Source organism: Carcharodon carcharias, chromosome 20 (genome assembly GCF_017639515.1).
Source record: "Carcharodon carcharias isolate sCarCar2 chromosome 20, sCarCar2.pri, whole genome shotgun sequence".
In the NCBI taxonomy this organism is placed as follows: Eukaryota; Metazoa; Chordata; class Chondrichthyes; order Lamniformes; family Lamnidae; genus Carcharodon; species Carcharodon carcharias.
In genome coordinates, this window is record NC_054486.1 from 15,935,272 (window position 1) to 15,950,671 (window position 15,400).

At 43.3% G+C, this 15,400-nt stretch overlaps 1 protein-coding gene across 1 annotated transcript in view; it reads left to right on the forward strand.

Moving 5' to 3' along the window:
- The first annotated feature begins 496 nt into the window (after positions 1-496).
- Positions 497-15,400, forward strand: part of dcaf5 (ddb1 and cul4 associated factor 5) — a 93,300-nt gene continuing 78,396 nt past the window's right edge. The window contains exons 1-2 of the mRNA XM_041214914.1: positions 497-739; positions 10,628-10,771. Of these exons, the coding sequence (XP_041070848.1) occupies positions 541-739; positions 10,628-10,771 (343 nt within the window). The 5' untranslated portion in view covers positions 497-540. The remainder of the gene's footprint in view (positions 740-10,627; positions 10,772-15,400) is intronic.

Genomic DNA, 15,400 nt, shown 5'->3' on the forward strand with positions numbered 1-15,400 from the left:
TAACCAAACCCCTCATCCACTTAACCTTTGCTGTAATGTTGACAGCTCCACAGGAACGTGTAGGCGGGCGGTCATCCAATCTTTTTTTTGGGGGGGAGGGGGGAGGACATAAAAAAAGCAGGATGTGATTAAGTTTGCTGATGAATTTTGTTGGCGGAGTTGAGAGAGGAGGGGGGGGGGGAACACAGGCTTTTGGATGTGTTAAAATAATTGTGGTTTGTAATTGGAAAGAGGAGGGGGGGGGGGTTGATTTGTTTGTTTTTCAGTCTGAGGGGGGGGGAGGAGGAGGAGGAGGAGGTGGGGGGGGGGTGATGAGCTGCTGAGTGCGGAGGGAGGGAGGGAGGCGGCGGCTGTACTGCTCTTGATGTGGGGCTTCGGCCTCTGGCGGCTTCGCAGCTGCAGCCGAGCGGCCGCCGGCTTCGCACCGCGGCGGTGGTACTGAGGAGGAGGGATCGAGGGAGCGAGCGAGCGGGAGAGAGAGAGAGAGAGAGAGAGAGAGAGAGAGAGGGAGGGAGGGAGGGAGGAGCGGCCTCGGGGACGATGCGGGAGCCCGGGCCCGAGTCGCTGCTGCGGTTCCTGGGCCGCCGGGCCCTGAGCGGGGACCGCTTCCTCAAGGAGTCTTTCCAGCGGCAGCGCCTGTCCGCCTGCAGGAACCTCTTCAAGAAGGACCTGCTCGGCCACTTCGGCTGCGTCAACGCCATCGAGTTCAGCGGCGGAGCCGGGGAGCTGCTGGTGTCGGGTAAGGTGGAGGCGGAGGCGGGGGGGGGGGGGGGGGGGGGGGGGCGGAGGAGAGAGGCCCGGGGAGAGGCAGAGAGGCCCGGGGTTCGGGTGGACCGGGGTTCGGGTGGACCGGGGTTCGGGTGGACCGGGGTTCGGGTGGACCGGGGTTCGGGTGGACCGGGGGTCGGGTGGACCGGGGTTCGGGTGGACCGGGGGTCGGGTGGACCGGGGGTCGGGGGTCGGGGGTCGGGGTCTGGGCCTGGGCCTGGGCCCCGGGGGTAGAGGTGGGATCCCGGGGTCTGGGCGAGGAGGGAGGGTCTGAGGCCGGAATTCGGGTGGAGAGGGGCCCGGGGTCTGGGCCTGGGCCCGAGGGGTGGGGGTGGGATCCCGGGGTCTGGGTGGAAGGGTGAGGGGGTGAGGGGGTGGGGTGGGGGGGGGGGGGTGGTGGTGTGGAGAGAGGAGCCCGGGGTCTGGGCCCGGGGCGATAATGAGGAGCCCGGGGTCTGGGCCCAGCCCAGCCCAGCCCAGCCCAGCCCGAGGGGTGGGGGTGGGGGTGGGATCCCGGGGTCGGGGTCGGGGCCGGGGCCGGGCTCGGGCCTGGGGTCCGGGGTGGAGAGGAGCCCGGGGTCGGGGTCGGGCCCGGGCCCGGTAGAGGCTGGTGTCTGGTCCCGAGAGGGGTGGTGGGAGGGTTAGCGAGGCCCGGAGGCCCGAGTCCGGCTGAAGGAGCTGGACCAAGCCCCCCACCCCCCACCCCCCCGTTGGTCCGGGGACCCCCATCCCTGTTTTGGCGGAGTCTCCTCCCGACCCTCGGCTCAGGCGAGAAATCGAGGCCGTGGTCTGAGGCAGTCATACAGGCCGCACCGGCCTTGCCCGTTTCCTGGAGCTGGGACCGGGCAGGTGTCAGAGGCTGGCCCGGGAGGGGAGGGGAAATCGGTTTCCTCAACTCCTTTCCCCGGTCCACAATCAGGCCACCCCCGCCCCCAAATCTTCACCTTCAATTTAATCTTGGGGTTCACAACCCAACCCCCAGCTTCACCTGGTTCAGTGCTTGGAAAGGCAGGGTATGGGATGGTTCTCGGTGGAATATTGGTGAGCAAGTTGGGTTACCCTGCATATTTATTATTGGGATATTTATCTGACCAGGATGGGCAGGGAAAAGGGCAAGTTATCTGTTTATTTTCCTGTTGAAAAGATGGCACTCCCCAGGGACTCTTATCCAATAAAATAAGGGACACTTTGACCATGGGACGGGACCGAGCCGTACAGGTTATGAAGCTTCCAGGTTCGATTCCTGGTCTGTGTCGCTTTAGCTGACCTCGGCGCAGCTGAAGGGATGCTAAGTTATTCCCTGCACGCCATGGATCACAGATGGTAAAATCAGCTAGGTTCCCGCTTCTGATTGCTACCACGTATCTCGGTTGGAATTATACTTGTATGGTTATTGGGTGAGGGTACAATTGGATTATGACTGTGACTTGTGGTCACATAAACTGTCAATGCTCTGATCATAATTCACTGCTGCGTTAGGATGTTCAAGATAGGTACTAGAAGGTGTCTGACACCTGAGGAATGATATCCCAGTTAAGAACCAAAGCCATGAGTTGGTGGGGGCTGGGTGGCAACGGTGGTGGGGAGAGAAAATTGAGTGAATACCCAAAATCTTGGAACTCCCTTTCTGACAGCACCGTGGGTGTACCTACACCACATGGACTATAACAGTTCAAGAAGGCAGCTCACCACCACCTTCTCAAGGGTAATTAGAGATGGGCAACAAATGCTGGCCTTGCTAGCAAAGCTCACATTCCATGGACGAATTAAAAGAAAAATAGAGAAATAAGAAGAACTTGCACATGTGTCCAAATATACACTTTACAAAACTACAGTGACTGAAGAGACCAAGAAATAATAGATTGGGGGTCACTAAATCCAAACCTCAATGGAAAGATACAGGGCCCACCATGGAGAATATCTACACTTCTCTCACATTTGGTTGCCTGTACTTCTATCCTTTCTGGCACAGCTTCCCTCCAGATCAGCTGGACTAATAGATACAATTATGAGACTGTTGTGACAGCGACTTCAATAACAAGCAGGAGGATGGGACTGGTCAGATGAATACTGGTCAGCAAATGCCTTCGCCAGCATTCCTCCCAACCAACCCCCAACTCCAATCCCAGTTTTAAATAGTTCTGTAATAATGGTGGAAATATGTTTCACTTTAAAGGAAGTGCTGGAATTGCATCGTTAGCAAACTGGTTGTCGGCAGTGCTGTATTCATAGCATGCTGGTGTTTTTAACTTGTTTTATTTTCCCTTGGAGCATGTACAGCTAGTGCCAGTTTCTGGAAACTTTTACTTGCCATTGAATTGCTTTATAAACAGATTTCTTTATTTATGAATCACCACAACTTAAGTATGCTGTCACATATTTTCTCTAAAGTGCAGTACACCCTATTTCATAATGTTTCTGTCTGGAATCATACAATTATAGATAAAGGCCATTCAGCCCATCAAGTCTGCGGCTTATGGAAAGAGCTATCCAATTAGTCCTCCTCTTTCCAAAGTTCTGCAAGTTCTTTTGCAAGTACCCATTTGGAAAGTTAATATTGAAGCAGCTTCCACCACCCTTTCAGGCAGTGAATTTCAGATTCCAGATCACAACCCACTGTACTTGTCACTTCTGGTTCTTTTGCCTATTACCTGACATTTGTGCCTTCTGGTTGCCAACTCCTCGCCAGTGTAAACAGTTTGTCCCCATGCACTCTATCAAAGCCCCTCATAATGTTAAATACCTATTAAATTTAAAACCTTGACTTTTCTGCTTTGAGAACAATCCCAGCTTCTCTAGACTCTCCATGTTACTGAAGTACCTCAACCCTGGTGCAATTCTAGTAAGTTTGCTCTTCACCCTCGGATTTGATAAAATATCAGCTGAGGCCTAACCAGTGATTTATCAAGGTTTAACATAATTCCCTTGCTTTCGTATTCTAAGGTCTGGATTTTGCAGTACTCAAGACAGAAAACGGTCAGTGTTTGCCATCTTTATTTCTGCAAAATTGACAGCAACCTCTGGAGCCTGTACATGAGTAGTTAAACATGAAAATTCAGAAGCTGCTGTCAGGGATTCTGCGTTTTACCCATAGAGTGCATTGCTGTCAAACCTCCAGGCATCATTAAGTAGAAATCATTGAACTGACCAAAACTTATTAATCTTGTAAAAATTCTTGAAAAAGCTATACAATGTTGAATGAGATGTTACTGGGTTTCTAATGGCATACTAAGTTCGTGGTTATTGCTCAGCAGTTCCGTTGGCCCTGAAAAACTCTTTTATTATAATTGTGGAATGTCAAATTTCTCCATTTTGATAATGCCCATATCTTTAATTTTATTTCAGCTTTACCTTCTACCTTGGTACCACTTGTATGTCCCAATCATTTACACTCTATGTAAAACTTTAATTAAAAGAGAAAAATGAGTGAATGTTACTTCCTGGTTTGCTATCTGTCAGAATACTGAACTGTGATTGGTAGCTTATCCTGTCTGATGACATCACTGTTGCTGGACACATGAAAAATCATCTCAACCTGGCACCAGATTCAAACTGACTTCAGGAAAAAGGAAACCCCCCCCCCGCCCCGAAGATTTATGTATGTAAATCCTGCTCCTTTTATTTCTGTACCCACTTTAAAATTATGCTATTAATATTATATATTGTCTCTCCTTACTCTTCCTTCTAAATGTATCACTTTGGAGTTTCGGCATTTAGTTTCATCTGCCATGTAGCTGTCCTCTTGAATTTGGTACTATCCTACTTGGTGCTACTATGTGTCCCAAGTTTGTAGCATTTGCAAACTTTGAAATCATACCCATTATATCCAAGTTTAGATCACTAATATATACTAAAAGAGCAGTGGTTCTAAAATCCTGGGCGACACAATTGTAAATTTCCCTCCTGTCCAAAAACAGCTGTTCACTGCTATTCTTTGTCTCTGTCTCTTAGCCAATTTCGTATCAATGTTGTGACAATCCCATTAGTTATATAGTCTTTGCTAACAAGTCTCTTTATGTGATATGTTATCAAACATCTTTTTGAAAAAGTCCAATGCACAACATAAGCTGCATGATTTCCATCAACTCCATCAGTCATGTCAAAGAACTTGGTCAAGTTTGACAGACAGTATTTGCCTTTAACAAATCCAAGCTGACTCATTTATGAACCTGTGTTTTTCTAAGTGACAATTAATTTTGTCCTGATTTATTGCCTCTATTTATTGGGCTGACTGGACTGTATCTATTGAGTGTATCTCTGCCTCATTTTTTTTGAACAGTGGCTGTAATATATGTAATCCTCCAGTCCTCTGACACAACTCCCATGTCCAAGTTGGATTGAAAGACTGTGGCTAGAGTCTCTGCTCTTTCCACCCTTACTCCTGGTACAATTTATTAATTTTTGCTGTGAAGCAGTTTCTCTGGCAGTGATTTTAGTTGCTGCAGTAATTGGATCACATGCTCCTTACACTTAAGAGTGGACTCACATTGTCCAGTATAACCCAAGAGTGTAACAATAGCAACTGTTAGTGATATGAACTGGATATTTCATGTCTTTTGCCCCCATATGCCCCAACTTAAAAACCTCATAAGATGAGGTCTGTTATGAATGATCGTGTTGGTTTATTTCAGATGTGCTTACAGAACAACAATTATGACTGCGCACTGTAAATTTAATCAATGCAGCCTTTCACATAATAACACAAAATGAATAAACATGCTATGTTTCCCCACCACAAAAACAAAAATACCTGGAAAAACTCAGCAGGTCTGGCAGCATCTGTGGATAGGAGCACAGTTCTGTTGAAGGGTCATTCAGACTCGAAACGTTAACCGTGCTCCTATTTGCAGATGCTGCCAGACTTGCTGAGTTTTTCCAGGTATTTTTGTTTTTGTTTTGGATTTCCAGCATCTGCAGTTTTTTGTTTTTATCTATGTTTCCCCATGTCTGTCCTGCTTGAGTAAAAGCAAATAACTAATAATTAAACTCCTGCGCTCTCTGAGCCTAGTTCGTGCAGCTTTCTGGGTAAAAAGCCCACCTGACTTTGCAGCCTTATTTCTACCTGACAGTGAGCATTTCCGTTTAAAGGAGAAATTCCCAGGGCTATGGGAACAGAGCAGGGAAGTGAGGCTAATTAGCTTAGTTCTTTCAAAGTGCCAGCACAAGCACAATGGCTGGAGGGACCTCTTTTTATGCTGTAAAATTCTCTGATATCTGTTTTTATCTTTGGCAGTCAGAAGCGAGAGCCTGCCAGTTCACATAGGGCTGGACATTTCCTAACACAATGGGTGTGAGGTGTTTACCGATAAAGTTAATGAATCGTTTATTCTTTGAAGTGTTTGGGAAAAAGAACATCAATGTTTATCTCATTAACCTATGATTCATCTTTCACCTAGGTTTTTTGTAAACTCCTGTAAATTGCTTTAAACGTCTTATTATTTAAACCTAGGTTTTTTGCCTAAAAGCTTTCTGTGGGAAAAATGGTGAGAAAATACCCCCAATGAGATGGTACTGTACTTAATCAAGGAAGAGACATGGGGATAGACATTGATCAGTCATTAAAGGTGCCTAACTCTAGTGGTTGAAGGGAAAGTGAAGAGGATTGTAGAACAAAAACAGAATTACCTGGAAAAACTCAGCAGGTCTGGCGGCATCGGCGGAGAAGAAAAGAGTTGACATTTCGAGTCCTCATGACCCTTCGACAGAACTTGAGTTCAAGTCCAAGAAAGAGTTGAAATATAAGCTGGTTTAAGGTGTGGGGGAGAGAGAGAGAGAGAAAGAAGTGGAGGGGAGAGGATTGTAGGTTGTTTCGTGAGACAATCTGAGCACAAATTGAAGGATACTGAAGCTGTCAATGGCTTTGGTATGAATGGTCTTGAAGTATTGCATCCAGTTTAATTCTCATGTAATAGTTAAGAGTAACTAGGATCTGGAGATAGTGACGAGACTTCTTGGGTGTCAGGATATGTTCCAGTGGTAGCGTTATTTGGAGTAATATAGGCTTGATGGGAAAATTGGCTAGGTTTTTAAAGTGATGAAGTGATTGGCTGCAAGTTGGATAAGATTTTTGAAATTGAAATGGATGGTAGGGCTGTTAACTGTGCGTGTAAACCTGTAGGCAAGGGTTTAGGTTAGATACCAGAATTGTTTATTGTCAACTCATCATCCTCTGGAGCCAGTTACTGTGATGTGATTCATACAGTATTGCTACAGTCCTTTAAAGGAGAGTTGACAGTTGCTGGTTATAGAGTAAGTTACAAGCTAGTTGTGATGTAATCTTCTAAAATATTTCTTGAACTCACTACAGATTTTTTTTCTCTCTTTGGCCTATCTTAGTTAATGATGTTAGGGGATGCATCAATGGTATGTGAAGACACACTGTTAACTGGACTGGATAGGTGCGATCCTATGCAGTCTAACTTGTTTGTACCATTTTTATTTACTCATTCACGACATGTGGTTGCTGCTGACAAAGCCAGCATTTATTGCCCACCCCTAATTACTCGAGAAAGTGGTGGGGAGTCACCACCTTGAACCCCACAGTGCTGTGGGGTAGGGAGTTCCAGGATTGGAAGGTGTTATGGTGATCAGGATGATGTGAGAATTGGAGGGGAATTTGCAGGTGTTGATGTTTGCATGCATCTGCTCCCCTCGTCCTTCTAGGGGTTGAAAGTTTGGAAACTTCTGTCAAAGCAGTCTGGGTGAATTGCTGCAGTGGATATTGTAGATGCTGCATACTGCAGCCATGTTGCACTGGTGGTGGTGGAGTGAATGTTTAAGGTGGTGATTGGGGTGTCAGTCAAGGAGGCTACTTTGTCCTAGGTGGTGAATGTTGCTGAAGCTGCACTTATTCAGACAGATGGGGAGTATTCCATCAGACTCCTGACTTGGGCCTTGTAGATAGTGGGCAGTCTTTATTGAGTTGTGAGGTGAGTCACTTATTACAGAATACCCAGCCTCTGGCCTGCTCTTGTAGCCACAGTATTTATGTGGCAGGTCCATTTGAGTTTCTGGTCATTTGTGAGCTCAGAGGATGTTAATGGGAGATTCAACATTGGTAATGCCATTGAATGTCAAGGGAAGGTGGTTAGAATTTCTCCTGTTGGAGATAGTTATTGCCTAGCGCTTGTGTGGCATGCATCTTAACGTGCCACTGATCAATCTAAACCTGAATGTTGCCTAGGTCTTGATGTATGTGGGCATGGACTGCTTCATTATCTGAGGAGTTGCAAATGGATCTGAACACTATGTAATCATCAGTGAACGTCCACACTTCTGACCTTACAATAGAACGAAGGAAATTGATGAGGCAGCTGAAGATGGTAGGCTCAGGACACCATTCTGAGGCAACGCTCCTGTGCCTGGGATGATTGGTCTCCAACAACCATAATCATCTTTCTTTGTGCTAAGTATGCCAATGGAGAGTTTTCTCTCAGATTTTCATTGGCTTAAATTTTACAAGGACTCCTTGATGTCATACTCTGTGAAATGTTGCCTTAATGTCAAGGGCAGTCACCTTCTCCTCACCTCTGGAATTCAGTTCTTCTGTCCATGTTTGGACCAAGGCTGAAATGAGTTCTGGAGCCGAGTCATTCTGATGTAACCCAAACTGAACACCAGTGAGCAGTTTATTGGTGGGCAAGTACTGCTTGAGAACATGGCCAACCACATCTTCTGTCACTTTGCTGATGATTGAGGGTAGACTGTTGAGGTGGTAATTGGCCAAATTGGACACCATTCTGTCTTGCTTTTGTCTTGCTTTTGGTGGACAGGAAATATCTGGGCAATTTTCTACCCTGCTATTTAACTGTTAGTATTTTAACTGTACTGTAGTACAGTTAGAGGCATAGCTAGCTCTAGAGCACATTTTCAGCACTCGATCTGGGGTGATGCCATGGCCCATTACCTTTTCTGTATCCAGCACGCTCAGCCATTTCTTGATACCACAGTGAATCAGTTTTGACGACTGGCACCTATAATGCTTGGGTCCTTTGGAGATGGATCATTCACTCAGCACATCTGGCTGAAGATGGTTTTATCTGTCTGCTTTATGCACTTCTGCTTTGTGCACAGCTGCTTTGCAGGGTCTGTTTATGAAAGATACCATGTGCAATTATCTAGCAACATTTACATCTTCAGATGATCCATGTGGAATAAGTCATCAGTTATTTTTGGTTGTGAAGATTGTGGAAGGAATGTTTGCCAAAACACTGGGGGAACTTGTCTGCTTATGTGTTTTCCAGCAACCAGAGTAGGCAGTTGAGGCTTTGGTTTAATGTTCCATCCAGATGGTGGTACGTCTAGCAGTACTGTGCTCCCTAAGTATTTCACTAGAATATCAGCCAAGCTATTGTGTTCAAGTTTCTGAAGCTTTAATCTACGATCTGCTTATGCAAATGCATAACCACAACACTGCCCTGATACCTAGTCACAAAGCAAACATTACAACAGTGACTGGCCTTCGAAATGCCGTTATTGGCTTTGCGGGCGTGCTGAGATCATGAAAAGCGCTATATCAGTGCTTTGCAAACTTTTTCCTACTGTGACGCCATTTCAATGCTTTCAAATTGCTGTGACCTCAGAGTGTGAAAGTGGGTGGGGGGTGGGAGGTGGTGGGAGGAGAGAGTTGTTGGAGTGGGGTGAGGCCATTGCGATAGAGTTTTGAAGGTTATGAATTTTGCCTGGATTGATCCCCAGCAACTGATAGAAAGGGTAGACAATTTCTCTCTGATATTGAAGCCCCTCATTTATTTGGTAACTCAAAACTGATAGTGCAATGCTGTAACAATTTCTGCCAACCCACTTGTCCTCTTTATAACTACATGAACAATAATACAAAGCCCTCAGACACACGGATTGATCTAGTGGTATTCACTAGAAAAATAATGAGCCAATTTGGTTATTGGAAAGTTGTAATCAGACCAAAAGTAGAATTTTTTTTTAAATTTGTAGATTTGTTGCAATTTATTTCTTCAAAAAGGTATTAAAAAAAAATCAGTAACTGTACACAGTACACTAATTGTGATCTAACCAAGATTTGATATACATTGAACATAACTTCTCTATTTTATACAGCTATCCCTTGTTCAGCACTCCTAATGTGTTCCTAAAAAATGGTGTGCTGATTGAAAATCACTTTTCCGTAAGAAAACATGTTATAAGGGTGGATTATGTTTCTAACCTATAATGTGGCTGCCTTGAACCTAAGTGGCTCAAAAACCCTCTTACAGGTATTGACTCTTAATAACTTAACTCTTAATACCTTACTAATTCTTTATTTAATGACTCTTTCAACTTACCTCCTGCTTTCTGCATCCCAATGCTCCCGCTCGCTGCTTCCCTCCCTTTCTACTCACTGCTTCCCTCCCAAACCATCAGTGTGAGTGAGGGCTTGCAAGAGGGACAGCAAGATGAGAGAGAGCAAGAGGGGCTGCAAGTGGCAGGGTTGGGTAGTGAAGTGAGGAGTGGGAAGGTCGGCGAGTGGGCCACAGGAAAGACAAGTGGCCCAAAGGCCATGTAGCAGATACCGCTGGACCAAATTCACTGGCTGCAAGATGGAGGCGCGCTCCAGCCAATCTTGTGATAACGAGCCAGGCTCTTGTTGTAGAGCACATTTGCAGTTGTAATTCTATCAAAGTGATCCATTACAAGAGTGCCATTGGGGCCTAGTTTCATCTCCACAGTGGTCATTGCTGTTTCGGAGGAGCGGGAGCTTGCCATCCACCTTTGCGCTGTATCACTGCTAGCTTTTCTTTCAAGTGACTGCGTAAATAGGGTTGTCAGCTGGTTTAATATGATCAAAAATACTCATACTTTTGTCAGACTGAAGTGTAACTTGCAAATTTGTTTGTTATGACAGGTGGAGATGACCGTCGTGTCTTGTTATGGCATGTTGATAAGGCTATTCATTCAAAAGCTAAACCTACCCAACTGAAAGGCGAACATCTATCCAACATCTTCTGTTTAGCATTTGACAGCACAAATACCCATCTCTTTTCTGGAGGTAAGAAACCTTGGATCCCAAAAATGATTACATCACTTAAACATTGATTTCTTTGAACACTAAATGATACCATGTGGTTTTGCTAAACATTATAATTTATATATAATTTAGATTAAAGGTAACTAACAATTTATGGAAATTAACGTTCAGTTCTTGCTTTCTGCAAACAGCTGCACTTTAACCTGATTTGAAATCATTCAGATGGGTTGTTCAACATGGATGTGTGTTCTTGTTTTTTTTTTCTTTGATATGTAGATGTAGGCTAATGAGATAATTCTTTAAATTCTTCCTAAATGGTGGAAGGGAACTTATTTATCAATACATCCAATTGACTTGCATTAAGCAAAGTGCTGAATGCAGTGCTAACCAGATAGCAGCATAAGCAAGTTGCAGTTTTGATCAGATTTTGAATAGGCTACAAATTATTAGACCTAACCCTTAACTCACTTGTCTGTTGCTGTGAATGGATGAAGGGAGTCTTTTGCGGAACAAAGACTGAATCAGCTAATTTCCTTTGAGGTGCTAGACAGACTTCAAGAGCTCAATACCAATAAATTCCAATTATGGACAGTATAAATTCAGCTTTATTTCCAAATCAGTATTTTATAAATCTGAAGTTGAAGCTGTGCAGTGGTTCAGTTCGGCATGTCTGTGTTGCATTTAATTTTGGTTTACAAACCATTAAAAACCTTTGTATTTCAAACCTAATTTTTCTATGTATAGTTCTGCTAAGTCCAAGGTTTCCCCTTGTATGGTGGTGCCAGATCAAAGAACCATCCTGTGTTTTCAAACTCCTAAATGACTACCACAAGGCTCCCTCAAACTCCAGGAGGCTGTCATAGTTTCTGCAAACCTTAGGATCAGCTGCATTCCATTACCCCTTATCAGTACTGGTTAACATCAAATACCTACCTCCAACTGATACTATCTTGTGTGTCCCCACTATAAAATAGTAAGGGATAAAAATTAAATGGATAAATGTAGACACCACTACTTCATAATTTTCACAAAAAAATGAAGTTGCAAATTTCAATCTCTAAAGCACCAGTAAAGGTCACAAAATGCTGTTTAATGAAAATGGAATTTGCCTTGCTCATTCACTGTAAATCTGTGGTGCTGATGCTATTCCTGTTACATAAACAATCTTTTTGTTTTGGAAATGACAAACCCTCTGATTCATCTCACAAGGCCATGAGAAATCTTCTAACGTAAAAATAATTCTGTATGTTAAATATTACGTCAGATCTTCATTATTACTTGAATTTTATTTATTTTTTAAAAATAGTTCATATGAGGCAAAAAAGCCATTTAATTTTAAAAGAAAATCTGTTTAATGCTGCCTGTGGTTTATAATGAGAAGGCCCAATGAATGTCTGCAAAAGCACAGCCAAGATGTGCTCAATAAGTCACTATTGAACAGCATCTGAAGTCCTTCAATATTCCAACAATTGCAGAGAGCATGGCTGTGTTTGAAGTGCTTCTTATGTGCAGGGCCAAAACAATTTACTCTGTGTCTGTGATGGTGCATGTAATTTTAGGTCATGCACACACTGTCGGTTCAACAGATGATCTGCATAACTTTTTGTTATAGTTCTGCAAGAGTATTAATTTTATTGTTTCCTCCAATTTCTTAATGTAATACTTGCATGAATTAGATTTTCCTCATTTCCTTTCCTATGACATTGATAATTTCACAAGTATGACAGCAGGCAGGCATTTTGGTGTTGAGCCTGTCAGTCGTCCTGTGAGGGGTGGTGTACGGTAACATTCTGTTTGTATGTGCGTGCGTGCGTGCATGTGTGTTCCCATTCTTCTATGTTGATACATCAATCACAAATTGGAGCATTGCCACTTTGGCAATTGTTGGCTTTACTTACATTCTTTTAATGCTGTTTCGTGGCAGAGCAAGACAAGCTGAAGCCTGGACGGCCAGCTTCATGTAGGTTTCCCAAAGAATCAAACCAAAGCATTACAAGAGATGTCACAAAGCAAATATAATTACTAAGTCTACTGGGTTTATATTGTCTAGTCATTAGTTGGTGATGGCTTAGTGCTGTGGAGTTCTGTGACCAGTAGATTATTACATTGTTAGAGCATGATAATATTGGACTAAACAATTGATTTTGCTGTCCATTGTTTTATAGAACACTTCATCTTATACTTTGAGGTTATGAACATACAAGAGTAGGCCATTCAGCCCCTTGAGTCTGCTCCACCATTTAATAAGATCATGGCTGATCTGCATCCCACCTAGCCCCCAAAGCCCATCACCCCCTTGGTTACCAAGAATCTATCCACCAGGTTGCAAAAGCTTCTCATGTTTCAGCCTTGTTTCTCCCTGTAATTTTTTTTCACCTTAACTGTCTGCTCCTCCATTTTTTTGCAGGCATGCTAAGTTTAAAACAAACATTTTTTTAAAAGAGTCAGCTGGGCTTGTTTTTTGTTTGTTAGAATAGTGTTCCAATTTTTAATCTTTTGAGCTGCCAGTAATGTGCATCCCATAGATTTGGAAAACAGAGAACCATTAATTCAGTTTTAGTAACTGGAATCTAGTCTTGAAAGAGACAGTTGAGAGCATTTATACTAGTGACAGAATCAAATTTTGTATTTTTCCTGTAGAATTTACCTACACCTTCTCTAGGTGAGCTGTGAGCAATGCAGTGAAATTCTGCGACAGCATTTAAACTTGTTTACACCAAATTGATCTACTTATCTGAATGGATTTGGCTTTGACAACGGAGTTCTGGGCTGTGTGTTTTGCCCTTCATGCACAAATTTTCACTGGAATTTGTTTCCCTTCACATCCTGCATCAATTGATGCTGTTGTGTCCTATCAGTGACTTCACTCCAAAGATATTAATTTTGAAAGGAAACCAGCAAAATTAGTTGGTCTCGTCAGGTACTTGCTCCCTTTTTAAAAAAACAAAATTGCATCCTGGGGCTCGTAGGTCAGTTCTAATGTATTGCACTTAGCGGTTGCTTTAACCTGTTAGGTTAGAACAGTCTTCATTGATGGGAATCCTCATTATCTTATTCCAAGATCATGAAAGGGTAAATTTTTCATATTTTTATATGGGATTTGGTGGTTACTGTACTTAGATTTCCAGAAGGCATTTGATAAAGTGCCACATCAAAGGTTATTGCAGAAAATAAAAGCTCATGGTGTACAGGGTAAAAATTGGCATGGATAGAAGATTGGCTACCTAACAGGAAGCAGAGAGTTGGTATAAATGGTCTTTTTCTGCTTGGCAGGATATGACGAGGATCAGTGCTGAGGCCTCAACTTTTTACAATTTATATAAATGACTTGGATGAAGCCAAAGGGATGGTGCCTAAATTTGCTGATGATACAAAGATGGGTAGGAAAGTAAATTGTGAAGAGGATGTAAGGCTACAAAGTGACTTAGATAGGTTAAGTGAGTGGGCAAAGATCTGGCAAATGGAGTATAATGTGGGCAAATGTGAACTCGTTCATTTTGGCAGGAAGAATAAAAAAGAAGCTTATTATCTAAATGGTGAAAGATTACAGAGTTCTGAGATTCAGAGGGACCTGGGTGTCCTAGTGCATGAATCACAAATGGTTAACATGCAGGTACAGCAGGTAATTAGGAAAGCTAATAGTGTTATCATTTATTGTGAGGGGAATTGATTACAAAAGTAGGGAGGTTATGCTTCAGTTGTACAGGGCATTGGTGAGACCACATCTGGAGTATTGTGTACAGTACTGGTCTCTTTATTTAAAGAAAGATGTAAATGCATTAGAATCAGTTCAGAGAAGGTTTACTAGACTAATACCAGGAATGGGTGGGTTGTCTTATGAGGAAAGGCTGGACAGGTTAGGCTTGTATCCACTGGAATTTAAAAGAGTAAGAGGTGACTTAATTGAAACCTTTAGGATCCTGAGGGGTCTTGACAGGGTGGAGAGGATATTTCCTCTTCTGGGAAAATATAGAGCTAGGGGTCTGTTTAAAAATAAGGGGTCGTTCATTTAAGACAGAGATGAGAATTTTTTTGTGAGGGTTGAGTCTTTGGAACTCTCTTCCTCAAAAGGCAGTGGAAGCAGAGTCTTTGAATTTTTTTAAGGCAGAGCTAGGTAAATTCTTGATTAACAAGGGGGTGAAAGATTATCGGAGGTAGGCAGGAATGTGGGGTTGAGGTCACATTCAGATCAGCCATGATTTTATCGAATGGTGGAACAGGCTTGAGGGGCCGAATGGCCTACTCCTCCTAATTCGTATGTTTGTAGAGTAACTTTGTGTCACAGGTGAAAATATATTGGCAAGTCCTGTTGGGGCATCTGACGTCTTTTAACCGTACAATGATTGATAGGTCAATTTAATTGTGCAAGACATCTTGTGATCTTTCTTCATCCCAATTTGATCTTTTAAATTAATAATGGATATGATCCATATCTTGGTTTCTTAGGAAATTTCTGCTGTCCCGGGCAGTTGAGAAAGCTGGAGCTTGTGGAATATGAGCACCTTATGAATAAATGTACAATTTCAGGTTTTAGCTTGTCCTCATAGACATATATTTCATGTTATCAAAGATTTGAAGCATTTGTTATTTTATTGATAGATCACAGTGCTGGTAAGAAATCAGTCATTTATTTGCTGCGTCTGCGTTTAG